Genomic DNA, 26,739 nt, shown 5'->3' on the forward strand with positions numbered 1-26,739 from the left:
GGTAGACAGGAGCCGGGGAGTCCGGGTTCGAGAGGAAATGAAGTTGGCGACGAGGGTCGGTGAGCGCTGAAGGACCCATTAAATGTCGGGTAGTAAAAGTAGCTGGGGATGCAAGCCCGTGTTCGAAACCTAGGTGCCGATGCCCGGCGGCTTAGTCTTCAAAGTAAACTGTATGGTTCGGCCCCTAGCGAAACATACGCCTGAAGATGCCCCAACTTGCTTGTACTTGACACCCCATGCCTGTTTAAACTGGTCTCAAGGCAATTGCAACCAAGGTGTTACAAATGGTGGACAGTAAAGCATCTGGTAGGCGTACCAGTTGAGGACCAGCAATTACGTACTCCGTACATCGAGGACCGTGAGCACTGCTTGGAGGCTGAAATGGGCAACCCTTTGACGCGTTTTTCTACCAACCGCCCCTAGCAAAACATTCCTACTTTTTTCATTGGATCGCCCCGCATTTTCATCTCAGGGGCAGAGAATCGTAAAACTGAAAAAACATTACCACGGTCGGGGCCCCTATTCAGAGCACCTTGCCAACTCCTGGCCAACAATTGAATCAAGGTTATCCACGCTAGTAGCATTGTGCCAAAACACCGCCACGACTGAATTGGTCCAATTAACGCCCTATTGCGTCTTACACGTCTTTTCCTGGGATGTTGTGTTCTGCATCACTCCTACCCATTCATCATCACGATCGGCACCTAGCTATAAGTCACCGCACCAAGCGCAACGCTATTACATCGGCAAGACATGTACGGTCAGAGAGATTTACCGAACTCAACGTAGTCTGATTATACGCCCGCTCAGTCTTCCTGTGGGCAATTGACAATATACGTAACCTGCAGGTCTAAGAGCCGCGAATTCCATGCTAGCCATATTCCTTGCCCGGAACAACAAAGAAAAAAAAGAATAGAAAAAGAGGGAGAAATGAAAAGCTAGCTACTAATGACTGTAAAACACGCCTGACAATGGACATTAAAAACACGTCGCCGCGGCGAGGACTGCGGATATCTCGTCACTAGCCCCGTGCCTCTATGTGATGGCGACATCTCCTCTTTTCGGCCAACTATTCGTCTGATGTTACAATCGGTATTAAAACAGACGGACTCTGTTGGAGCCGCCAGTGCTCGTTGCCCGAGCAGTACCCGTCGATGATTTGCCCGGCCCAGAATAGTCTTTCCTTCCTGTGCCAGTCTGGGTATCATTCTGCGTGTTGTCGTGGTTCAAATTAGGTTGGAGCAGCCTTAAGTCCTTCGAGTTCAGTTCCTTGAAGATGTTGGTAGGAATCTTGTCACCCGCAACCGCAGGGCCAATCATGAGAGCCATGAAAACAACGAACAGGGTGAAGTAGAGGATGGCATATCTGAAGACACGCTTGCGCCTCAGCTTAGACTGCTTCATTGAGTAGATTGGTGGGCGAATTTGACGACTACAAAACAGAGTTAGTCACCATCTCATAGAGCTGGAAGAGGATGTAAACCAAGAACTTACCCAGGGCGAAGCCAGAAGAGCATCATTGAGTGCAGCATGTCAATCTTGGGAACAAGAATAACCGGCAGCATGATGAAAAGGAGGAAATGACCCAACACGAAGTCGGCCGCAAACATGCCCAACTCTGTTATCTTGCAAAGGAACTCACGAGCAGGCTGTGAAACTGAGTGCCATCCCATAGAGTACCATTTACCCGTCCAGAAGGCAATGTTGGACTGGTCCGTCTTAATTTCACGCGTCAAAGTGAGTGAAATGATCAGCTTGAAAATGAAGCGCTGAATGGCAACAACAGCAATCATGCCAAGCAAGGTTCTCGCAAAGACAAACCCTTCCAGGAGGAACATAACCTCGAAGAAAACCAGGAGAACAACTACGGCTATGCCATGAGCAATTGCCGCAAGCACGCTGCCAAACTTCTTGCAGCACATGCTTAGGAGGGGACCCATAAAGCACGCCATGAAGAAGAATACCATCAGGGCACCAGCGTTAATAGCGATGGGGGCGAGTGCCACGAGACCAACCCTGATCAGCGAGTTGGTAGCCATGATCAACTCGTTAGTGTCTCGGTTGTTTTCCTCGGTTACACCAGTCTGCGCATTGATATACAGGTATGGAATGACGGTAACAACCACCAACAGGAGAGGGGTCAAGATCTCACCCCAGAACAAGTTCGTGATGGCGGCACGGGGAACGTCGGATGACATCTTCGCAGAAGGGTCACCAAGAGCCTTGCGCTTGTAACCTGTAATACGGGTACGAGACAGACGGCAGAAGGCGATCCATGAGGAGGCATGAGAGCGAGAGTTACCACGCGAGAGCCATCGAAGGAAATCGCGGTAGTCAATGAAGAAATCGCTCCAAGCAAACTGGTGAGGGTTGTAGAGGAATGGTGAGATGACCAAGGCGAGCAGGGAGATCCAGAAGTAGACAAGCGCTGATTGCCAGATGGTAACAGTGGCAAAAAGCAACATCATCAAGAGACGGGCTCCGAAGTAGATGGACGGGCCCGCGAAACGCGAGTATAGAACGCCGAAGGGGATGCGGGCAGTCGCGAAACCACGGCCGGTACCAATGTATCGTGCGCCGCCAAAAGAGAGATCCTGTTGTACTGAATTGGCATAAATTTGGCAAACGAAGACTTCGAAGAAAGGTGAAAGCGAAAGGAACTGCTTGGCGAGACGCTTGCTGGCTCGCAAGAAACCCCTCTCGGACAACTCCTGGAAGATCAAAGGGACGAAAGCCAAAAGCAAGACGAAGATAATCGACAAGATGCAACGGTAAACCCAGTCCATAAGAGCGTCAGTGTTTTGACAGCCAGTCGGCATGAGAGGGTCGGTGATGGGAACATCGCGGTTGTAGTCGCACTTGATAGTCTCGTGTCGGAGAGCTCCCAAGCTGAGGAGACAAATCATGAACAGCTGAACAGAGAGCATGATAAACATGTTGTTCAGATGGAAACCGGGATGGGCGTAGTAAAAAGAGAGGAACCGATCCAAGGGCAGCTGGGTTCCTAGATAGTAGTATTCGCGAGAGAGCATCTGCTCACCCATACCAGTACCAATCTTCGTGGTGAAATTCAGAATTGAGCCGAAGCCCAAATCACGACCCTTGCCACACTGGTAGTATTCGCAGTGCTTGATTCTGCCACCACGCAAAATGGCGTTCATACCAGCGTAAATATCCTCGTTGAGATGAAGGCCTTTCTGAGCTTTCGAGACGCCGCCGCGAGTTGTCATGAAGATACCGTTGAGGAAATCAGGATGGCCGTAGTGCAGCTTACCGCCGATCTGAGCCAAAGTACGGGCAAAGAGAGTACCAAACGTCTGTTCCTTTCCAGCTGCGACGTCACCAAGGATACCAATGTTCTCAGAGAAGATGTACTCGCGGGCACCAAGAATGGCTACGGGAGCAGTCACCTTGTTCTTCACACCAGGGGTATAAGGGCTGATATCATCAGTCTTCATCTCCTCGAACTCGGCCAGAACACTCCGAATCTTGAGGCACTCCTCCAAGTAATTGTCCTGGTTGGCATCGATGAGCTGAATGTATTCGCCCCGGTAAAAGATGAGCGCGTGGTTTTGGTTGTCGGATTTACCATCTCCCAAAATAGGATTGCCAGAGAGCTGGATGCGGAATTTGGGCTTGCGCATTCCGTTCTCCATGATTTCGGAGTGTCCATCAATCAGGGCAGAGTACAGACGTGGCTCCTCTCCCTCCGCAGCAGGAGGCTCCTCGTCGAGATAAGCAATCTGAAGGTCGGGATAGGCACGAAGCAGAAATTCAGCATTTTCCATCTCCTCCTTCTTGAACTTGGCAAAACGCTGCATCGACACACAAATCTTGAACTTGCGGCGAGCCATACGCTCAAGTTCTCGTTCCAGCTTGTCTGAATTGCCTCCAAACATCTGAACAACCTCGGGATTCTCCACACGATATAAAAGCTTGATGGCTCTGCTATAGTTCATGAAGCCGGAAATAGTGCGGTACAAGGTCTGGAAGCGAAGGGAGGCCCAGATACGGGTTCGTAGGGTGTACTCGGGCGCAGAAGACTTGAAACCAATGCAGTAGAATGGCAGATCATCAATCTTGCTCTTTGCCGTATCCTTTTCGTTCTTCTCGTTGTCGCCGTTGTATTGAGACGTCTCGTCAGCCAGGATCTTGGTGTCTTTTACAAAGCAATCCCACTCATGAGGGTGCAACTGCTTCAGATACTCTAGCAATGTGACGCGCGAATAAGGCTCATCCTCACGAATGATCTCGCGAAGGGAAAGTAAGATCTTTTCGCTATAGTGAGGAATCATGACAGTGAAAGTTGGCATGTTATCGACAGGGAGAGGTTCAGGAATTGGCGTTGACAGCGACTGGGCGAAGAAGGAAAAGCGCCGTTCGGCCTCACTGTTAGCGGGGAAGAATTCTGTCTTGAAGGAGTGATCCTCCTGAGAAACGAAGAATGTAGGTGCTCTCAAGGTCCTCTTGCCCTCTTGCTCGGAAGGAACCTGGTGGTACAGAAGCTTCTGAACATGATCGATGGCCAACAAGTGCTCTCGGTACATGGAGATGACAATGGCGTTCCAAACCTGAGAGATGAGAACCTTCGGCTTGTACTTAATCTCCATGTCTGTTGTTGCGAGGATCTTGGAATAGATACGCTTCGGCAGCCGGGAGAAGATGTTTCTCCAAGGCGTCAAGATCGAGGATCCGATGTAGAAAGATCTGGCAATGGAGAAGAAAGAGTTGACCAACACGTACCACAGGTACGTATCAAGGAAGAAGAAGATCAAGTCCGTGAAGGCCATTAGTGCCAATAGGATATAGGGCTGCTTCTTGCAAAGAACGTCCCCAAAGATTTTGTCTCCGAGACACTCAATCTTCATGATGGACAGAAATCTGATGGGATCCCTGAATGAAAGAGTCAGGTAGGCGTAGGATGCGCCGAATTTCGCACCAAAAACGCAGACCCAGAGGCCATACGACATTGCCATGTCATTACCAGTCAAGCGCGGGTAGCTGGCAGTAAACGTCTGACTTGCAACATATTTGCGGGAGTTCTTGGTCAAATAACTTCCAAACAGCCCGCCAAGAGGCATGACTGAGTAGAAAAGGAATGTGAGAAGCGCGATGACGAACTGCACTATTGCCAAAATTTTGGCAATCTGGTCGTTGACGCCGGGGATGATCTTGAAGACAAACAAGAAAGGGGCAACGTTGATGACCAAGATGAGAATCAAGAATAGAAGACGTTTAGTCAAGTGCTGTGCGCCAGCCCAACGACGAGGGACGTAGGCCCATTCAGCCAAAGTTGCCAAAACCTGGATAAGTGCTGCAATGGAGCCGCCAAGACCCATGACAGAGAATAGCTGAGCAGTTGATGGCTGCTGATTAACCTGCTGCTCGTATGCGGATCCCACAATCAAACTGGGAGCGTTGGCAGAGGTGTAGAACCAGAACATAGTCAAGTGGATGATCCAGATGCGGTTGAAATTAACAAGCAAGTGGAACCAAGAACGAGTCTCCTTGTACGTCTTGAAGAAACATTTTTTCCAGTTGATGTCTTGGAATTTGAGGTATCGCTCAGCCGGAGGAATGTCAACAAGACGAGTCTTATCGCCAAGCACGATCTTTTCAATACCCTCCGGGTACCAGAAAAGCTGATTGCAGTCGTCATATCCAATGATTTGGTCGTGGTCGCGCTCGCGACGAACGTAGACGCCGTCAGAGATCTCATAACCCTGGTCTCTACAGTACTGGTAGAGAGGAGTAATGACATTGTTGAGAAATGTAAACTCTTCAACGGGCTCAACCAAGTTTTGACACGCGGGGGAGTTGAGGTAATCGTCAGCGCACTTGAAGATAAAGCAAAGACATTCGGGCATGAAGCGAACTTGGTTGGCCTCGCCCCAGCACAGCAGATAGAGTGCAAGCTGGCGCACGCGGTCATGTTGGGACATTCGGTTCATGCGGGTCTTCCAACGGTACTCAGCGGCCTCGAGGCTGTTGTCACCTTCGAGGTCTTCCAAAGCTTCAGCTTCGTTTTCGGGGTCGCCCTTCTTCTTGTTCTTCTTCGCCTTCCTCTTCAGGCCTTTGCCCTTCTTCATGTTGGCGAAACCAACAGCGTCATCCAGGTCCAGGTGGGCTGCGAAGTACCACTTGCGGTAGTTGGCGTTGTCACCACCGATATAATCCGCATGCAGCGACAGGAGAGCTTGGTTGGGTGTCATGCGCGAAGCTCTTGAATCAAGCAGAGTCATCAGATGATCGTACATGTTGCGCATGCTGTCGCGCTGGAAACCAAACTTGGATGTGAGGTCAAGGAAAATGTCCTCAACCTCTTCTTTGGACAAGGGGATTTGGGCATCCGAGGTCCAGGCAGGGTACGGCTCCCGAGAAGCGGCCGACATCATGTTGGCATAGTCCATGCCGTAGTTGGGGGTCGAAGCACCAGATGAGCGATTGCCACCGTATGAGATCTGGGAAGAGGGAGGTCGAAAGCCTCGAGCACCGCCTTGGTCGTAGCTGTTGTAACGCTCGTCACCTCTTCCATAGTAGTCCATGTCAGCGGCCCTAGCCATGTCTGACCTCATTGTAAAGTCGCTGAATGTCTCCGAGTCCTCTTCAGAACCGTGCCGACGAGCGCCGGAACCGTATCCCTGATTATAGTCTTGATCATAATACCCTCCGCCGCCTCCGTTGTTATTGTTGTTATTGTAATAGTCGTCTTGGTACTGGTCTTGGCCGTCGTAATAGCCACCTTCTTGGTGATAAGGGTTGTTCGGGTCGGCGTTGTAGTAGCCCCTGTGCATTTTGGAGTTAGATAAGGCATCGTAAGGAAATGGAGATGGATGAACTTACGACTCGTCGTAGTAACCATCATTGCCTTGATGATGACCACGGTCATCGTAACCATGCTGATCATAGTACTGGTCATCCTGATAGTACGAATCCGTCTGCTGATTTCCGTTATTTCCATGGCCGCGGCCCTGTTGGCCGTAGCCGTCGTCGTAGTCATGGTGGCCGCCACCACCACCACTACCACCACCACCACCGGCGGCTGGGTATCCAGACATATTTGTGGAATTAGTTATCTAAATCAGTCTGTTAGTCTTCATGATTTGATGGACAATAGTCAAGTTGCAGGCAGGGCGTCGAGTGTGAAGTGATCTGCGATCGTGTACAGAAGGTGTGAAGGGAACAGGGAGGGATTTTCAACTGACCGTTCAGATCTCTCATGAGGTTTAATTGAGTTCGAGATAACGAACCAGCAAGATACTGGTGATTGTGAGCCTAGACTGATGTGGCCGGCACAACGAGAGATAGCGACAGTCGTTCTGTTGTGAAGCCGGGCGCGTCCAGTGGCTCAGCGCGTGGAATGGCCGACTCTTTCAGAAAAGTGAGGATGGGTAAGCAGGAAAACGGAGCGATTGGCGTAGTTGGCTTGGTGATGGGTTTCGGTCAAGTCAAGTGCCAAAGGGGGTTGGGAGCCGGGAGCGGTGCATCTACCCAGTCGAAAACGAGCAGCACGTCAATGAAGCAAAAAAGCTTGACCAACTCTGCCCCGAGAGAAGAGAAGAAGCGCAAGGGTTTGACCGGATGGGTGAAAGAATATTTCTGTGTTCGTGACTGCCTCTACAGGCCGTCTCAGAAACGAGCGTGGTGAATTAAGGTAAGTGTCGGGAGGAAAGAAAGGGGTGACGGAACGCGGGTTGTGGTGGAAGTGCAAACACTGGTGGAGGTGTGGGTGTTGGAAGATGAGGCGAGGTACCTTACACAAGCACACCCACGCCACAATGCCATAAAAAGGGGAACCGCGTAGTAGTAAGGAAAGTAGGTGCGGGTGGCTACTAGTGTATAGTTAGGGAGGGCCCCAGGGGGTTTGAAAGATGGGTGCGAAATGTACAGGAGGGAAACAGAAAAGGGCAAGCAGAGGGTTACCACTTTTCACCAATGACGATGCAAGAGAAACCGGTCCAGAATATGTGTGCTACGGAGGGATAGGACAAATTGAACTAGGAGAGCAGGAGGTTCACGTCTCCTTTTCCCCTCCTTGCTACGTGCAGTGCCCTGAAGGTCTAAGGCAACCGAAGGGGAATGGGCAAGGGGAACGGGAGGAGCGAGGGAAAAAAAAAAAAAAAAAAAAAAAGGAGAGACAGAGGCAGGGGATGGAAGAGGAGAAGAGAACAGGAACGCAGAAACACCAGGCACCTGCTGTCCCGATCCAAGTTTGGGGACGAATTGTAGATGGACGATCCCGTACAGGGAAGCGTCCAGGAGAAAGGGTACAAGATACAAGCGGGGCGCGCCCGAAAAAATGGAGCCTTTGGACGTTTTGCTGATGGAAAGGTGGCTGTGCGGCACAATCTCGAGCGCTAACTGGCCAGCACTTGCAGATTGGGGCCGTCTGGGCAAGGAACCGGGCTGACAGCGTGTCGTGTCTGCGGGCGAGGACTTTGAGAGACCTCAGGTCATCGATGGTGTGTGGTCGCAAGGCCAGGCACTGTATACAAGGTATCCACCATGCGCCCAGCTACGATGTAATGGTCACCTCTTTCCGGCCTCTCAGCGAATAGGACTCGATTGGTTTCATTGCTTGTGGTTGAGATCCAGTATCAGAAGGACAGCATCAATGAAAGTAGGCGAAGGTACATTGCATCGAAACCTGTTCGCATGCGCTAGACGTGGATGAAGACCATTTGAGTACAGTCTTTTGCATAAGAGCTTAATAAAATCCGTAGTGTGCAACAAGTTCCACACCCACATATTCTGTTAGGGGCAATCTTGGAAGAGCCATTGGGTTTGAACTAGCAGTGGCCGTGCTAAATCAAGAAACGGGATGCCTCGGACCTGGACAGGGGGATTGACAGGGCATGGAAGGACGGATGGAAAGTTCATCGGCGACGTTTGGGGGAGGGGTGTTTTCCGACCCCACCGGGCGGGAACACCATTCCAGAGTTAGTCCAGTCTCAAATCATACGCACTTTGCTTTGCCTGGCAAGCAAGGCCTTTCACCATTGCCACAGGGAGCAACGGTCTCGACTGGGCACTCTCCAACAACCAGTACTAGCAATTCAAGCATCTCCTCCGCAAGCAGAGCACGAGTTCTGCTTCCCGAAGCTGTTTAGCAACTCGAAACTGTGCTGTTGATCTAAGCCCCCATTTGCTTTCTTTATATTCTTTCTTCATTTTTCTTGATTCCGTCTTTGGTGTCTGGGTACCAACCATGTGAGATAGTGGTCTTCACTCCATTTACTCCCTAGTCCCATCCTCCGTTGTTTTGTATGGCAATTGACTCACAACTTCCAACTTGGTAGTCCTCTCTTTGTTCTGCTTCCTCAGACGAGTTACCCTCGTCATGGCTTTGACCATGGCACGATTGAATCTTGGATACCTTGTTGACTTTAGTGCGAAGTGGGAGATCAGACTTATGGCACAATGATGGGTCGGCTATGGGCGTCCTATAAGCAATCATGAACAGAATGAACTTCATTGCGGCCTGGCACTTCCAGTCCTCGATATGACCAAGACCTTCATTAAATGAGCGCAGCGTTGGTACTCCCAAATGTAGGTGTACCGTGCGTAATATCAGATTCTGCTCCTTTCACAGTAAATGGTATGGCGACCCGAAATATCACTTCACAAGAGGGCTGCAGCGGGCGGAAAACAGTCACAGTTCCTCATGCTGGCCAAGGAGAAAGTGTCTTTTTTCTTTTCTTTTTTATTGTCGCTCGGGTGGCATAAATATCCTACATGTAGTTAGAATGGGCTTCAGGGGGATGGACGCCTAGGATTGTTGAACAGAGGCCGGGCGTTCCGGGACTTGCTTGACCAGGATTATTTCAAGGTCATCTCCAAGTCAGACCAGATCGGCCGCTTATTGGTTTAGCTATGGAAGTTGAGTGTTCGTCTCGTTGCGAATGCGTCTGGTGTTTGAGCCTTGTCCCATTATCACTAGTCTTCTCACGGTACGTACTTCTGTCTCCTCTGCTCCCCTGATATCTTTGGCGAGAGCGAGAAACAGAGAGCAAATAATGACAGGCATAGGCACATACTGTACTGTCCAACTTCTCTTCAGCGTGTCTGCCTTCCCATCTTTCGCTGAATGCCCTTTCCCATTTGTACTGGTAGCACAGCACTCAGGCCCACTCATCCACCGCCATTACGATTATTACTTCAGGCTACTACGTATGAACCAAGGGTTACTCCTGAGCTACAGGCCAAAAAGAAAGGGAAAAAGGGTGTGGTAACTGCATCATACATGAAGAAGCAATCAAAGGTTGAGACTCCCCTTCGTCTCGACAGCTGCTTCGCCTTGCTTCATCTCCTCACCTCGACCCTCATTTCAAACCTCACGTGCATTTGACCGACGGGGAGAGACGTCGGCCTTGCCTTGCTGTTGACGACGCGGTCCAAACTTGCGCTTATTTGGGTCTTCTCTGACAATACCCACTCTTTTCAACGGGCTCTTGGGCCATCCTTCCACTATGCCTTGTCACAGCATCGCCTCGGGATGCATCCACGTCTCGGCATTTCCAGCCCTTCCCCCTTCTCTGCAGGATCGTTAACTCAGCTTCAGCAAAGTTCGTTCGACTCATTCATTATCTTATTCGAAGGACGCGCAAAGCAATGTGCAACACAGACATTTGCTTATGAACGTGGGTCGCCAGCGTCTATTGTCTCATCGTGCCAAGGAGTGAATGCACTATAGCACTAGCTGCATCTCGGGAGATTTCGCCCTGTTACATAGCACATCCAGTCCAAGATTTGGAAGAAAAAAATCCGGCTTTTGGTCTTGTGCATCCAATTGAGTTGCATCTTTACGTTTGGATCATCAGTCTGAGCAAGCTGTCAGCTGCGACTTGCAAGCAGATTATTTGTTGCATTCAGCCTAGCTCAGTTCCGTAAATGCAAACAAGGCCAGATTAAATGGTCAAACGAGGTCGGTCGACTAAGAGCCGGATGCTTCGTGAGCGGAAAAAGCAGGTTTTATCAATTGGCGACATTGATTATCAATTAATCTATCATCATCATCATCCGGCAAAACAATTCACGGAACGAGCTGGCGAAAGCTGGGCAGCGACTACTAATACGTGTCTGATGTGGCGCAGGCTCAAGACTTCTTTCAACCAAGAATAGACACGAGCTTCGTTAATGTCCTTCGTATCGCAATCCATACTACTACTGCGGGCTGCAGCTATTGCAATGGATGGATGCATTTGGCTTGCCACCAGGCAGAGCTTTACTAATTACGGATACCTGGCGCCTAATCATACTAGGCAGTACAGATTGCAGCGCAGTGATCGAGACAGTCCAACAATGACAACCCACTCACCTGGTCTGCCTGTGAAAAATAACGTCCACATGCGCTGGCGACACAGGCGAAGCACGAAATGTTAACATTAGAATATCAGAAGACGACGGACCGGGTTCATACACTACTTTTTTTTTTATTAAAAAAATAAATAAAAAAAAAACCCTTGATTTACCAACAGTAATCAAGATGATGAGAAGAATTGCAAATGTTGACACACGCACACATGTATCACTACGGGTTGTAACATTTCAGGTGCTTGAACCCCAACTTGCTGTGTTAGATAGAGGTGATTCGCCTTCGTATTCAATTAGCCATGATTTCTATGTAAAACAAGAGCGTGTGGTTCTCAAGGCGATTTAACACTTCTCAATTTGTTTCTTTCTCGAATCTGCAATTTGCTAGAAACTGGTTCAAGTTCTCGTCGTCGGCCTTCTATGTCGGTCCATTGTTGTCCTAGAATCAACAGAGTTCTCACGCTGGAGGTGGATCATGGACACAGTATACAGTGTGAGGGAGCTGCCACCGAGGCGAAGCCTCAGCTGGGGTGTTGCTGCACAGGCTTGGGGCAAACTGAGGAAGGGTGGGTGGGGTATAGGAGCTCCAGTCTCCTCCCATTGACAACAGCAGCAGGGCAGAACTGGGAACCGGAGCTAATAAAAGATGAGCCCACTAAAAACCCTTGGTGTGGATGCGTTGTTAGATGCAGGTACCGGCCTGGAACGAGTCAACCACCCACAGCGCAGAGTGCAGAGCTGCCTTAGCGTTAGCCCCTAGTAGTGTCTGTCATTTCGTTTTGGCTAGTAGTGCTTCCAACCGTGAGACGGTGGGGGCTCTCGCAGGCGACGGGAGAGGTCGGTCCATGACAATGCCGTCATATACACGTCCACCAATCCACTTTGTCAGCAGAAAAGTACCACGCTGGCTAGGTCCAACCCAAAATGCCGGCGCCTCGGTCTTTCTCTCTCTCTAAAGTGTTAACCGTACTATGTACAGCAGCGTGCCATACCGGTGGCAGTTGCTTGCTCATCCACTTTGTTGTACCTAAAGAATTCGCCCTGATCTCGATCTTCCGCGGGTCATTCTGGCTCTCTTGCCGGCCGTTACGGAGTACGTGTATGCATTGCTCTTTTGTCCAATGGCCGTCAGTGAGGTAGCGTTGTCCCCCTGCCACTCCGGAATGGCTACTTTTTAGATGCCTTGACTTTCCCAGTGGTCGTATTCATACGTAGCCGTCATTCTCTCGAAAGACTGAATTCACTGTGGGCGGGGCTGTGGATTCACTATCAACAACCAACTCAAATCAAGTCAATGTTTCCATAGCATTGCCTTTTGCGGTCAGACGAGCTGACATCATCAACTACAAGTCAATTCAAAAGCGGTGGGCCACCGCCACATTCACCTGTTTCATCCCTCTTTTCCCTCTTGTTAATCCAACATTTCACAGTCCCAGTAACAACCATAACAGCGTCGGGCTAAAAAAGCGATGAACCCGCAGATCGACGCCCCGAAGCCGTGGTCTCATTCTAGCTGGCATCACAAAACCGCCGAAAAGAAAAGATGGTCTAGGCCATCGGTTAGTGGCTTCTTGGACAACGGTTGGCAACGACCCTCTACTTCACTTCAGTTTACAAAGAGACGCCCAGGGAGGGCTAGATCTCTTTGTCTTTCTCGATGCAAGACAACTGGTCGTGCAACTTCCATTGCCTGTTCATTGCTTGTCCGTCCTTTGTTCCAATGAAGCCGCGCCATGTTAATTTCGATCTAGTTGCAAGTGTGGTCGAGGTTGTTTACCCCTACTGCCATATCGCAGATGATAGAGTCTGCGGAATGACTGATTGCTTTTGGTTCCCTTTCTGTGCCTTTTCTACGCAACTGTGCCTTTTTCAGTCAGGCGGCCTGCGAATGACCCAGTCTGCTCCGTTGCAACCGATAGAGTTAGTGGCGTGGTGGAGTCCTCATTTCAATTTCTCCTAAAGCCTGTGTATCTTTCAATGCGCATTTTAGTACACCCTGATGTAAATTTTCACCTACCCAAAACCGCACAAGATGATGTAGCTCCTCGAACGAACTGCAAATTTCCGTGCGTGCCGATTGTCATAGTGCCTGTAGAGGTGTATGCCTTCCTAACCCTTTCAGTCGGACAATTGGCCCACGGCACTGTAATTTGAGCAATTCCCTTGGAGGCGTTTGGACCTGGTACATCAAATTGCTTCAGAACCGGGCTGTGCAGTTACACATCGAGCTTTGCAAAAATGTTATTATCGGCACTGCAGCCGCCGTCAATCGAGGACTCTCTAACATCTTGGATGAATATGGCCACTCCTGATCTACACCGTTATCGTACATTACATTTCAATTGCCGTTGGTGTGTTACTCTGACCAGATCAATGCTTCTTGGCCATGGTGGAAGTGTAAGATGATGGGCCCAGGAATGAGCCCAGCCTGGTCGTTGTCCATAGCCGTAAGCTTAGCTCCTCAAGTACTTCTACGACAACCCAATCATCATACTCAAAAGTGTACTCAAGTCCTGGCCCTGATAATCAATCCTCATGTCCGACATCACGTGTTAATTGCCCTTTTTCGAAATGCGTATTCTGCACAGTTCCAGTAACGAACTCAATTGGATGACTGTTGTTGGGAGTGGAGTATTACAGGACCGGTTGCCCCTCGCAACGACCACATGCAGCGATCAACTCTAATGCGGCTCTAGTGCAACGGTTTCGCACACGGCTACGCCAACCAACAACGACTTCAAGTGGCATGTAAAGTCTTGCAAAATACCCTGCGAAAGCACTCTATAAAATGAACGGAAAAGTTGATTTTGCTTCAACCAGTGAAGACGAGTTCCCTGACTTGGACGTCATCTTTCAGAGAAGCAAAACAATCGGACGTCGCGAGAAGTCTTCCGCACAGCGCACTACAACCAACAAATGCGAGTCGACAGATGGCATTGATGAGAAGGCAAATGGCTTGGGAAAAAGAAGGGATGGCGATTTGGACGTGAGGAAGCAGGAACCTTCTACAGCACCACCAACTGTACGACGTCGAAAACTTGGACGGCAATTAGACAACCCATTGTTGAGACCTCTGGGAGGACTCGAGAATAACGATGAACAGAACCTGCTGAAAGTTACTGTCGAGACCAGGACTTCGCCGAGCGCTAGTGTTCGTGTGCTACGCAATTCAGATCGAGTTGAGCAACCTGTTAACCCTCGGTCTCGAAGCGTAGGCGAGGACTCAGAAGACAGCACAAACGAGACGACAGAAATTACCGAAGCCGACATCTCAGAGTTCTTTGGGGACTCAGCCTCTGAATCCGAGGATGACGACACCTCAATGCCGTTTGGCCCCGAAAAGCCTGTTTTGAAAGGTCGCCGCCATCCCCCTCGGAGTCACCAGGAGGGCATCGTCAACGCAAAACATCGGCCGTCAACTTTGAGGCACACGCTGGATCCTGCATTGAGCAACTCAAAGTTAACTAGAAGACAAGAGCCCCTACAGGGCAGTACAAATAAGAACCACCGGGGGGAGAAGACCCTTGATCAAAACATCATGCATTCAAAGTCAACGGTTGTTGATTTGACGGACCAGGTGACTGACACTCTTCGCCTAATGGATCTGTAAGCTGTACCGTGGTATATACGCCTTGGCTTTACTAATATGCAACAGGACAATCAACAACCAAAGAGAGCAAGAAAAGCAGAATCAAGGCAGCGACAGCGTGACGCCGCCATCAACACCACCAAGGCTTTCCAACAAAGTCCTGACGTCTCCAAAGAAGCTTTGTGGCATTCCAAAAACTCCGCATAGACCTAGCATGGACCTGTTCTGGAACCAAGAGTTTGTAGATGAGTGGAACGAGGAGCATTCCCCCAAGAAGTTGGCTCTACCTTCCGCGCAGAAAAGCTCAGCGAAAAGTCCGGTGAAAGCCAGAACCAGCAGGGCGGAAAGTACTAAACGGAGAGAGACGAAAAAGTCGTTTGAAAAGAGGAAACACGATGTAGCACTTGCATTTCTCCGGGAACTTGACGACAACATCACCCAGGGTAGGCTACAATTGTTGGCAGAGTCTACCGGAGGGATCAAGATAAACTGGTCGAGCAAGCTCAACACAACCGCTGGCAGGGCCAACTGGAGGCGAGAGACAGTCCGGAGCAAATTGAGTGATGGCACGGACAATTCCGTTACGCACCGCCATCACGCCTCCATCGAGCTCGCGGAGAAAGTGATCGACGATGAGAACCGCCTTCTTAATGTTGTTGCACATGAGTTTTGCCACCTAGCTAACTTCATGATCAATGGTATTACTGGTAATCCCCATGGGAAAGAGTTCAAGGTATGGGCCGCCAAGTGTTCGCAAACTTTTGGCGACCGAGGTATCGAGGTCACCACGAAGCACTCGTACGAGATCGACTTCAAGTACGTCTGGGAGTGCACTGAATGCGGTCTTGAGTATAAGCGGCATTCAAAGAGCATCAATCCTGAGCGCCATCGTTGTGGCTCCTGTAAGGCTCAGCTCAAGCAGACGAAGCCTGTGCCACGCGCAGCTGCCAAGCCATCCGAGTACCAGATGTTTTTCAAGGAGCAGATGAAACTTGTCAAGGGGCAATATCCCAAGAGTCCTCAGAAGGAGGTAATGAGAATCATTGCCGACAGGTGGGCAAAGCGAAGTGTTAGCAACCGCGCTACTCCTGAGTTAGATCAGAGCGCCCCTATTCCGGAGACGGGCGTTGACAAGATTGGTGCTCGACTAGGTAACATAACGTTGTAATCTCGTAAATGAAAGAGAGCCCCTCAAGGCTAAAAGACCATCCCTAATGTCACTGTGTGTACGACAAACTAGACATGCATCACTGTTGACCCTTATCAAAGTCGTTAAGAGAAAGGAAGTGCTAATCTCCCATACTCCCATGCCTGAACCCCGTCGTCTTTTGCATGCGAATTGTCAGCCTCCCAAATAACGCCCGTTGACAATTACCAGGGAAGGAGTACCCAGCCCATTCGTGCATTCGTTCAGATATCCCGTGCAGTTTCCTCATAAACACCCGCAACCCAGGCCGTTAAGCCTTAGTTCTCACACATATCCCAGAAACGCAAGCCTGCCTTTAAACCTCCACGAACAATGTCCAATCCTTGACCTTAAATGTCTCCCAAATGCGCGCGGCGTACTCGACCGCATCGCCGATCAATTTACCCTGCTTTCCCAGCTCCAGGTCGACATCGTCTTCGTTGTACTCGCCCTTGATATGAGGCACGTTGATGGTGATTAATATGTCAGTCGACTCTTTTTCAAGACGCAGCAATGTGAGAATGATGGCGGTGAAGTCAGGCGCTGCTGAGCCTGACTTGGAGCGTGGCGTCTGCGTAGCGATGAGAGTGTAGGCGGGGATGTCGGTCCTGCAGATACAATCCCAAATGTTAGTTGGGGGTTTCTTTGTTTCTTAACAGACACTAAAGAGGCCATCGTGGGGAATGAGAAACAACTAGGTCGCTACGCACCCCAGACGCGAAAAGGACGTTTCCGTTGTGTTCCAGACCTTGACGGTATCGATATCTTCTCCGACGAGTTCCTCCAAGTGCGTAGTCATGGCGCGGCCGTCAATCTCAGGGCTGCTTCCAGCGGGCCCGACGCGCTCCGTAATGTCGAAGATGATGCTTGTGAAGCCATCCTGGTCGATCCAGACCTCCTGGGTGTCGGGCACCTCCCGCAGTTTGCTGTTGACCGTCAAGGCCATCTAATCAGCTTCAATTATGGCGCGGAGGGTGCGACGGGGAAAGAAGCGAACCTGACGTCGGCAAATTTCTCGGGAAGGTCACAGACCAAGGCGCCGCCGTAGAGAGGGGTGCTCTTGTATCGGGTCATGGTATCTCTCAATAGAATGACAAGTTTGGTTGGTCTTGTCTGTTGCGAATAGCTCCGTTCGAGTATTTCGGGAAACAAGAGGGGGCAGGAAACAAAAATAATTCTCTAGGCAGAAGAGTCGAAGTTTTGATAGCCGTAAGGACTTAGACGAGGCGACCGGCCCTGTGCAAACAATAGGCTGACAGAAGTTAAGTATCGCAAAAGCGATCAAGAAGAAGGCGCTTTAGGAAAAAGGATGCCAAGAGAGCGGCATATTCTGGGCTAAATGGCTGCCTTACCAGTACACGTACACTAGGTGGTTGCAAGTAATGGATGAGCTCCATCCAAGTTTACCCAAGGTCATCCGATGTGGGGGGGCTGAAAAATGGAGGGGATGGAGGGGTATGACGACGATGCTGTCAGGGATCATGGCGCTACTTAGGGAACAGCGCACATGTGCTGCACAGCGCTTGGAGTCGCAGCGCTGCATCCACGAATTATGGTCAGCATTTAGAAGGCTAATACATCGCCAAATGTGCCGTAACAACCTTGAAAATAATAGGGCTGTAATCGTGCAGATGGAGGCAATCCCAAAAAGGATGAAAAAGGGGATCAAAAATATATTCGAACCTGGAAGCTCCAGATGAGTAGGATCCAAAGATTGGTGGAATGGAGTCTGTTGGGCCATCCAACGGTCACATCTGGTAAAAGGCAAGAGGTGAGTTCGATAGGAGGTCCCACTCCAGCATTCCCTGTCTGTTTTACTCTTTAAGTACCCTCACAATGCTCAGCAGCCCCACACCTTTCCCTCGGGCTGTTGATCCCCGCTCACGGTGGTGCCTATACCTGGGTATCTCAATTCCTCCCTCTCTTGTTAAGCAAATCAACTTTTGCTGTCTACATCCTTCCTTTATTCCAAGTGTTCGACCACCTTTCTTGCAGCTCTTCGACCCCTTCTTCGCATTGAAAAAAGCCCAGGGTTCATCATGTCTTCCAGCTTGGCCTCATGCATCTTTTGCAAGATCATCAAGGGTCAGTCCATCTGCATCATACCTAATCCCTAGACATCTCCGAACCCCCGCAGTTCCAGGTTCTCATCGTGATGTTGACCCGGCTTACAGGAGAAATTCCTTGCTTCAAGCTCTTCGAGAGCGACAAGACTCTGGCATTTCTTGACATTAATCCTCTGAGCCGTGGCCACGCAGTAAGTCGTCCATTTGAGTATCGTAGTGATATCTAGGGTGCACTCTGACTTACATATGTTTGTTAGCTCGTCATCCCCAAGTTCCACGGTGCCAAGTTGGCTGACATTCCCGATGAGCATCTTGGAGAGATTCTTGTACGTTCCGATTAGCGTATTTTCGTAGCTACTCAATCTCTTACACCATGACATTAGCCAGTCGTCAAAAAGCTCGTCGCCGCAAGCGGAGCTGAAGATTACAATGTCCTTCAGAACAACGGCCGCATCGCCCACCAGGTGGTTGACCACGTAAGAAAGCGCTGCCCCGGTCGACTAATATGTTATTCCCTTACTGACGCTAGACAGGTTCACTTTCACATGGTAATGGTTTTTTCCAACGTTTCGCATTGTTTTACTGACACAGTCCATCATAGATCCCCAAGCCCAACGAGACCGAGGGTCTTGGTGTTGGCTGGCCCCAACAGGCGACCGACATGGATAAGCTTAAGGCCCTTTTTGAGGAGATCAAGTCCAAAATGTAAATAAAGTCTGAAAGTGGTATATTATAGCCTTACTGCTGTTTACCTAGTAGGAAGCATTTCTAGGTTCAGTAACATCAATGGCCTCAAAGGTAATTTCAACTTGATTTCTTTCGGTGTTGTATATTCCCCTCATGATTCTCATCTCAGCCGCATCGAATTCTAGTCTACATCGTCGGCCGAGGTCTCAACTTTGGGCGCACCGTTTGTCTGCCCCGCAGCAACTGTCTTTGGGTAGAAGTCGATCTTGCCGCCTTCGTTGATGACACCTGTCCGGTCCAACACGCACTTGGCACGCAGGTAAGGGTCCAGCTTCCAGTAGTCGTCCCTTAGCTTTTGTGCAAGTTCTTCTCTCTGCTTCTTAATGGACGCCTCGTTGTCTGTTCCAGCTTCCTTAATCCATTGCAGGGTGGCCTCTTCATACTGTTGAATGAGGTCTTCTCTCCCGGCCAGAAGAGCATCCCGTGCGGCTGTATCCTTCATCTTGTCGTTCTCACCAGCGACCGGTTCAACATATTTGTAATCCCAATCTTCCTGGCCATCAAGCTCTTTCAGTATATGGCTCGGAGGAATGAACTCCTCCATTTCTTTTACGTTGTTGGTGAAGTGCACCTTGCTGGCTACTACTGGGTCCAGCCAGCCCTTGATGATCTTCCAGATACCTGTCATCTGTCAGTTATGCCCAATTCATACCATAATCAGAAAAGGCGAACCTTGAAACACCCAGGGAGCCCGGTGCACCAGAACAGCACCAAGGGACTCCGGATAGTTGGCCTCAAAACATTTGATCATGAATTTGACTGGGGTATAGTCCTGCAACAACAGTCAGAAACGGATGCTCAAACTACATAGTGATACGATTGCTCACCATATTGGCCATTGAGAAACTGGTCATGTCAAACACAATCGTCTAGGGTCCAATCAGTTAGGATCGCGAGATACAGCCACCACAATGGAGCATTACTTACAGCAGTGTCCACAGGAGGAGCCAGGACCATTCGTGCAGTCTCAATCAAGAAGACGGTGTACTTCTCGAGACTTTCTTCGCACTGCTCCCCTTGCCTGTGCATCCGGACTCTCACCATACAAATCGGCCGTCCTACCTTGTCAACGCCGTGTATAAAGGTCTTTCCCGACCGCGCTTGGGCCATGAAATCCTGCCCAAGTTTCTTTATGTTGGCGTCTGCGCTCTTTGAAGCTTCCAACGCACCCTCTTCACCAGTCCTCATAATTTCTTCATCAACTTTCATCTCGGTTAATCTCCAGTTCATAGTAGAGATCATCATGACAAAAGCCTTGTCGACGTCCCACTTCCGCGCCCTCAAGAAACGAAGAGCCAGAGCATCCGGATGGTCGTGTTTAACCATGGACCAGATAGTGGCACGCAGAGCCTCAGGACTCTGGCTAGCTAGAGCTTCTAGGAATTGCTTGGTTTGTCCATACTTGTCTTCTCCGTCGTCTTTAATGTGAGCGCCGCCAACATTGGTAGAAGAACCGGAGGCTTCAGCGTCCGAAACTTTCTTGTCTTTGCGGTTGAAAAGAGAAACACGTTTCTTCTTGGGTTTCTCACCCTTCCCGGCTGCCGACGCCTCGCTTGGGGCTGTACTTGCAGCCGTACTGTCGGCCGCTGTGCTGGTCACATCCTCTCCAAGAGACAGGATAAGATTCCAAAGCTTGCGCAACTTTTCTTCCTGATCGGGGGTCAGGTTTCCCGGTCTTCCGGGAGGGATTTCCGACGCCATTAGTTCTGATAATTGGGGCTTTACACCTAAAGCTCCGGTTTCTGGAGGCGGATTAGACTCTGATCGCCGATATTGTAGGCTGAACCCGAGGCAAACGAAGATTATAGCAACAGAGAGTGCGACAAGGTCAACACGAGATTGAAGCGGGGCGCGAGGAGACTTGGGCTTGGAGGGGTCTGAATGTCGTCCTACTCCGTAGGTGTGAACTCCTCTGTAAGCTGATAATATGGAGGGGTAATCTAGTCTCCCAACACTTGAGTTGACAAGGGCGATCTGTTTAAACTTTGCAGATAAGGGCGTTAAACGGTCCCTCGAGGTTGCAAAAAGGAACCTTGGTGGGAACGCGAGAATTCGAGGCAGAGCCGAGTTTTGTGGTTTCAAACTGACCGGCATCAGTCGACGACGTCAGGTATTGCCCCAGCTTATTTTGGCGCAGCTGATGCGGGTTCTTGAAAGGTCAGCAGGGGAGTCCCAATTTGTAAAGACGCTGCAAAAAGCCACTGAAATTGCGATGAAAATAATGATGGGTGCAGAGGCGACAGTAGCTGAGGTTACCAAGATAAACGGATCGTGTATGGCAGAAAAGAGATGGCTTACCCCAGCGAATAAGGAAGGCAGGGACTGCGGTGGTGAGGAGCTATATACGGGGCAATGAGAGTCGGAGATGCACTTACGCGGACAGAGGAAGAAACCGAATTATTAGGGTTGGAGTCCGTGAGATGGCTGGCGCTGACCAAGGAATGACACCTCAGACACAAGAGCAATGTTGAACCTAAAGTGGGTTCGGACGAGAGCAAAAAGGCAGATTTAGCAAGAATTGTGAGGCACCGTCTGACGGACAGAGAGAGAAAAGCCTTGACAATGTAGGTACCGGGAGATGGTGGATGGATGACAACAGCAGCCAGATATGTGGGAAATGGAGACCAAGCGAGCGTCGAGGGCCTAAAGAGCTTAAGCCTCGAATCGTTGGGGTACCGCCACGGACGGGGAGCTGAGATGTGTGGGCGGAACAGAGAGCGGAAGCAACAAGAGGGGGAAACTGAAGGGAGTGGAGGGGAGGGAGGCTTAGACAGCGACCAGCACAATGACACCGTCGCAAGGATCGCGCGCTTTAGTTGGTACCAGAGGTGCTGCTGCGTCTATTGTACAATTTCCGGGCGTTCCGGATGTTGAGACTGCTAAGACGTCGGTAAAACGTCTTCTAATGGCACTGGGCGCCGATTATGGACTAGGGAGGAGAACAGTAGTTGCAAAAAACCAGCGGGAGGTGTCGTGGGTGCAAGGACAACGTAGACTCGATGAGGGTAAATGGGTTAAAGAGGGAGAGTGTGCGAGTTGAGTTGGTGGGAGGGGCGAGGGGTATTGAGGAGGGCCCTGAAGGTGGGAAACGCGGAGAGATGCCAAGGTAGACAGGGTGTATGTCCAGGCCTATGCGATATTTGGAACGTAACGAATGCATAGGGCATGACAAGCAAGTGATATTGTTTAATCGTGTTTTTTCCTGAGATTTTCCCCTTCTGGATGACATAGTAATCCGGAAACATGAACAGATACGACGTATTCGGACTGCACTGGCATGGATGGTATCTTCGCTCTCTGCCTTCTTTGGCGCAGGTAAGTAGGTGCTGTATCGAATGTGCAGCCTACGCGACCTCAAAAAGCGAACCTGGTTAGCACTATATTCGGAGATCTAAGCGTCAAGGGCACCTAGTGCACGACCTAAGCGGCCTGGGGGGCACGACTTTGCGTCATTCCGCCTGATTACCTGCTGACCTGCTGTTTATCAAGGGTTTTAGTGACAGTTGCTTACATTGACAGTGAGCTTGAGGGGCCATTGGGACGTCCTGACCCATGGCAACACGTGCTGCACTGCAGTTTTGGGGCCCTGTTGAGGCAACCTACCGGATTTGAACGAGCATCCGAGCTGAAGCATCCCTGAGGCAGCTGCTTTGACAGCGAAGGTGGCCTTAGGCAGGGCGGCTTTGGGCCTTTACCTCCCGACTTGCAGAGTGCGGGACCACACGCTGAACCCCGCCAAAAGATGGGAAGAGCAGCCATGCGCTGCCACGTCCAGTAAGGCGGTTTGTTGATGTTGACTTTCACTTCAGTCGAAGCGAAATTCAACAGACCAGCATTACAGCATTGTCCATCACGGCCATCCGCAATTGATCAACAACCCCCCTCCTCCGCGACTCTGTGCAGATTGAAGTAACCAAAAAAAGAACTCATATCATCAACTATTCACTGCTCATAGACGACGTTGCAACCCCTAGCTTACGGTGCCATAATGGCAGACGCCCTGGAGTCTAGCGGAAAGCGATCGACATCTCGTTCACGAACGTCGCGTCCCACGACGCCCCTGCGCCCGTCATCGCGGTCGTCTTTTAGAGAATCAGCCAGGGACAGCGTTCATGGCGGCGAGCCCTTCCCTCTCAACACCTTCGAGCCAGCCTTTGCAGAGCTATCCGATGCCATGGCCGACCTTGAAGCTAACATGATGCACTTTCAATTGATGCATGAGAGCCTGGCTCGCTTCAGCGAATCCTTTGCCAGCTTCCTCTACGGTCTCAATATGAATGCCTTCTGCGTTGACTTCCCCGAAGTATGTCTAGTTGTTCGGTACTCTAGTTGTTCGGTACCCGGCTGCCAAACGATGCTGACTCCAATGGTAGGGTCCTATTGCGGAATCCTTTCGACGTGCAAAGCAACAAGAGGAGTCGGCTACAAGTTTAGGTATGGTTATCAAACAGGCGCAATGCTCAATCGATGTCAGGACGAGCTAACAGAGGTTTTGTGCAGTACCAGCCCGAGCGGAGAAAGCTGGGCCGGAGAATGACGGCGAAACGACCTTTATGTATTTCCAGTTCATTCCTCCCAGAGCCTTGGACAGCTATAGCTAAGTAAACAACAGGACTACGGATATATCGTTTGTCGAAAACCCCCCTGCGTCTGCCAAACCAACGCCGAGGTTGAAGACCCCCGAGGCAAGAACATCACGAGTCCCAGGCCCGAGCACTCGTGGTACTTCGACCCGGGGCAGAGGAGCGCGCCGTGGTGGCGCCGAGTCACAAAGAGGCCGGCCTAGTGGACTGGCCCGGGCCCGAGGCCGTGGTATCCGTTGAATATCCCCAAACAGTGGTCTGATACCGTAACATCCTCAGGAAAGCCGCCGCTTTTTCACGTCCTGACGCCCAGCGCAGTCGCTATTAGGACACTCCAATAACAGAATACGGCTAGAGGATTATACAAGAGCCGCTTTTAGCGCCGTCGCAGAAGGGTATCATCAAGTATCTACTTTCCAGTCGCAGGTGAACACCTGGGCGGAAACAAGATTCATGTCTCCATCTCGATTTCGTGGTCGAAAGTCCTCTCTGGACCGTTCTTATTGAGACCTTTGTTGTCAGTCCTAAGACCGACAGCAGCCTCCGCGTCTTTCTGGGTGTAGGGCTCCTCTTTCAGCTGCTTGACTCTAGAAGGAAGGAACCAAGGGTTAGCAGTATCCCAACACTCTAGATGAAAATAAAACCACGGCATATAGCGAATGAAAGTATAATACACACCTGCGCTTATGGGGTTTTCCTCTCTTATGACCACCAAGGCTGACCTCGGTTTCAAACCATTTGGCGCATTCAACACAGTAGTGTTGACCCATGCCCGGAAGGTCCTCCGACGCTTTGGTCTCCTTGAATTGACGGAGGTGGCGAGGGGAGAGCATATCGGCCTTGATCTGGTCAACATCCCTAGGTAACATGTTAGATTATCGACGCTGTGAATCAATGGCTATCCCTGGCGTACCTTGTCTTTCTCCGCGTCTTGGTCAAAGTCCGCTTGTTTCCGACACCCATATTTTCTGAATAACTTGATTTTACAAAAGCAAAAGTTTCGATTGGGAAGCGAAGATTACGGTATCGGTTCCGGGGAGAGTGGGTGTCAGAATTCCAGAAAGTGTGCTTCTAGATGGTGATGGCGGGGCAGAATTATGGTGGTGACCGCAAAAAAGTTCCTTCACCGCTCAAGGGCGAATCGGGGGTTAGTTGCAGCCCCATATAAAAAGCCTGCAACTTGCGGCACATGAACAGACAGTTAAGAACACAGTGCTGGCTAGTAAATCGCGCTGTGTTACAGACAGGCATTGCAGGCAAGCATCACTGAGGAGTACAGGAACTTGAAAAGAGCCGCAGGTCTGACCGAGAACTGGCTCGGTGAAATCATGATGCAATAGACGTTCATGGCCTCGGCCAATTCAATGTAATTATGAGTATAATGCCAGGCCCGTTGATGAGTAATGTTCGGAAAGGTAGCGTGGCGGCGTTTTCGGCCGCACTCAATCAACTGGTATTCGCATACTTGCTCTGGGATGGGATGGCCGAGGCACATGGGAAAGGAAAATCGCCATGCCGGACGATGCCCGTAGCAGCAAAAACGGCCTTCCGGTTTAGTTGGCAGCCGGGGGGGCCTCTTTTTGTAACAGAGCAATCAGCATCGTTATGATAATAAGCGACGAGCTCGGACGTCGCCTCGGGCGAAGGTGAGTATCTCCTATCATAACTCCCCCTTCTGGCCGAGGGAAAATCCGGATCTACGAGCTTTGAGCTTGCGACCGAAGGCTTCCCGAGGCAGTTGAAGCTCCACTGCGACGGACGGAAGCACAACAGACAAGGATCTAAGGTCCGCAGAGGAGGCTCGTCTCCAGGCTCCAGGAAGTGGCCCCGCCCGGGGCCTGCAGACGCGCGAGGGCGAAAAAAAAACGAGTCTCCAGACCAGAAAAAAAAAAAAAGGCTGATAGTGTAATTGTCCCTGATGATTGGGTGCGACCTTGAGCGCATGCATGTTCAGGTAGAGTACGTTAGTGCAAGGAGATACTTGTAGCGCAATGTACCCCATTTATGCTATTACTTGTTGGCATATCCGAAGCCAGGAGACTAACAGGAGAGACTGCAGGCATCGTCGAGCCTGACGTCTACAACGCTGTGCAGCAAGTCAATTCTTCACTTCTAAGGAATGCTTCTTCTGCGTCGTGAGGTATTGGATGTGGTGGGAGGTGGGATCGTGGGGTCGATAGTCTAGTTTGAAAGCGTGTGGTTCCAAACAGATGTGATGTACAGTAGCTAGTTACCCAAGGCATCCTACTAAGGTAACCGACAGAAACCGAGTCGGTCAGATGGGAGCTTCCAGATACATCTGCTCAAGCATACTGGCGTGGACGATGGGGAGATACCTTTAGTGGCTACAGCTTTAACACTGTAACTCTAGTCTTTGTGAGCAGAGACGTATTTTCGCAGCCTTTAAGACACGATCTCTGAGGCTCAACTGAAGTGGCAGTGATTTCAAAGGACAATGCCGTCGAGTTTTGCATAATGTCCAGCTTCGTTGGTTGCTGTGTACATTGGATGATACCGTTCGGCAACGTGGGGAATACCAGGCTGTCGCAGTAAGAAAAGGCCGGAGGGACCCAGTACTAATCAGTACTGCATGGAAGGTACCTTTCTTACCAAGGGACCAGGTACTTGTCTTCACATGATACCGCACTACAGTGCAGCAACCCACATATCAAGTGGCAGCACAGCGGTGGTTCCGGGGTCTTTGGACAGAAACGCCCCTCGCCCTTTATGGGGATAAGCCTAGTTTCCAAGTGGAGACCCGACGAAGGCGGAGTGTCCAGTCTGTTCTCTATGCATTTTCTTCTTCTTTCAACCTTCTGAATTGGCCGTGTTCATAAGGCATGGCGCGGTGGCCAGACGTGCAAATGCCTATCATCTACGCTAATTATCATGTCAATTGAGTAGTGCAGGACACTATGAGACCTAATTAAGAGCTTACGGATGAGCGGGATACTGCTTCATTCCAGCGAGGTCCAGATTGGGGCAAGCGCCGCAAGGAGCATAGGGTGACGGCATTCAGCGCAGAAATATGTCATGAGCACGTCTATCTTTGACATCCTCTAGCACCCTGTCTCCCGTTTACCCTCCTGCGATTCGCTGCATACGGAATACAGACATATTTGTACACTCCTATTATCCGCATGTAAATGTAGACAACTTCATCAAGATGGCCAGCCACCACAACTCGACACAGAACGTTGTTGCTTGGGGGAACGAACAATCTGGTGGGCCTCCGACCTCGACGGAACTTGAAGC

General features: G+C 50.3%; 7 protein-coding genes across 7 annotated transcripts; 3 read left to right on the plus strand and 4 right to left on the minus strand.

Annotated features, from left to right (window-relative positions):
• Window positions 1-1,095: 1,095 nt before the first annotated feature.
• CTRU02_208901 (1,3-beta-glucan synthase component) lies at window positions 1,096-7,058 on the minus strand (the record flags this gene model as incomplete). The annotated part of the gene is made up of 3 exons (XM_036726150.1): window positions 1,096-1,432; window positions 1,495-6,786; window positions 6,844-7,058. The coding sequence occupies 3 exons, from the start codon at window positions 7,056-7,058 to the stop codon at window positions 1,096-1,098; spliced, it is 5,844 nt and encodes a 1,947-aa protein (XP_036582343.1).
• A 7,043-nt stretch (window positions 7,059-14,101) lies between these two features.
• On the plus strand, window positions 14,102-16,070 carry CTRU02_208902 (sprt family metallopeptidase; the record flags this gene model as incomplete). The annotated part of the gene is made up of 2 exons (XM_036726148.1): window positions 14,102-14,919; window positions 14,966-16,070. 2 exons carry the CDS (start codon window positions 14,102-14,104, stop codon window positions 16,068-16,070), a joined length of 1,923 nt encoding a protein of 640 aa, XP_036582341.1.
• A 334-nt stretch (window positions 16,071-16,404) lies between these two features.
• Window positions 16,405-17,162, minus strand: CTRU02_208903 (ran-interacting mog1 protein; the record flags this gene model as incomplete). The annotated part of the gene is made up of 3 exons (XM_036726147.1): window positions 16,405-16,696; window positions 16,799-17,014; window positions 17,086-17,162. The coding sequence occupies 3 exons, from the start codon at window positions 17,160-17,162 to the stop codon at window positions 16,405-16,407; spliced, it is 585 nt and encodes a 194-aa protein (XP_036582340.1).
• A 965-nt stretch (window positions 17,163-18,127) lies between these two features.
• On the plus strand, window positions 18,128-18,863 carry CTRU02_208904 (hit family protein 1; the record flags this gene model as incomplete). Its single annotated transcript, XM_036726146.1, has 6 exons — window positions 18,128-18,173; window positions 18,263-18,345; window positions 18,412-18,480; window positions 18,538-18,630; window positions 18,688-18,702; window positions 18,756-18,863. 6 exons carry the CDS (start codon window positions 18,128-18,130, stop codon window positions 18,861-18,863), a joined length of 414 nt encoding a protein of 137 aa, XP_036582339.1.
• A 159-nt stretch (window positions 18,864-19,022) lies between these two features.
• CTRU02_208905 (cral trio domain protein) lies at window positions 19,023-20,995 on the minus strand (the record flags this gene model as incomplete). Its single annotated transcript, XM_036726145.1, has 4 exons — window positions 19,023-19,522; window positions 19,574-19,673; window positions 19,729-19,770; window positions 19,829-20,995. The coding sequence occupies 4 exons, from the start codon at window positions 20,993-20,995 to the stop codon at window positions 19,023-19,025; spliced, it is 1,809 nt and encodes a 602-aa protein (XP_036582338.1).
• Window positions 20,996-22,889: 1,894 nt separating this feature from the next.
• Window positions 22,890-23,724, plus strand: CTRU02_208906 (DASH complex subunit Dam1; the record flags this gene model as incomplete). Its single annotated transcript, XM_070205170.1, has 4 exons — window positions 22,890-23,204; window positions 23,275-23,344; window positions 23,402-23,456; window positions 23,514-23,724. 4 exons carry the CDS (start codon window positions 22,890-22,892, stop codon window positions 23,722-23,724), a joined length of 651 nt encoding a protein of 216 aa, XP_070061245.1.
• A 211-nt stretch (window positions 23,725-23,935) lies between these two features.
• On the minus strand, window positions 23,936-24,447 carry CTRU02_208907 (C2H2 finger domain-containing protein; the record flags this gene model as incomplete). Its single annotated transcript, XM_036726143.1, has 3 exons — window positions 23,936-24,071; window positions 24,163-24,354; window positions 24,398-24,447. The coding sequence occupies 3 exons, from the start codon at window positions 24,445-24,447 to the stop codon at window positions 23,936-23,938; spliced, it is 378 nt and encodes a 125-aa protein (XP_036582336.1).
• Window positions 24,448-26,739: the final 2,292 nt, after the last annotated feature.

This window comes from Colletotrichum truncatum (genome assembly GCF_014235925.2).
Source record: "Colletotrichum truncatum strain CMES1059 chromosome Unknown Contig_0005, whole genome shotgun sequence".
Lineage (NCBI taxonomy): Eukaryota > Fungi > Ascomycota > Sordariomycetes > Glomerellales > Glomerellaceae > Colletotrichum > Colletotrichum truncatum.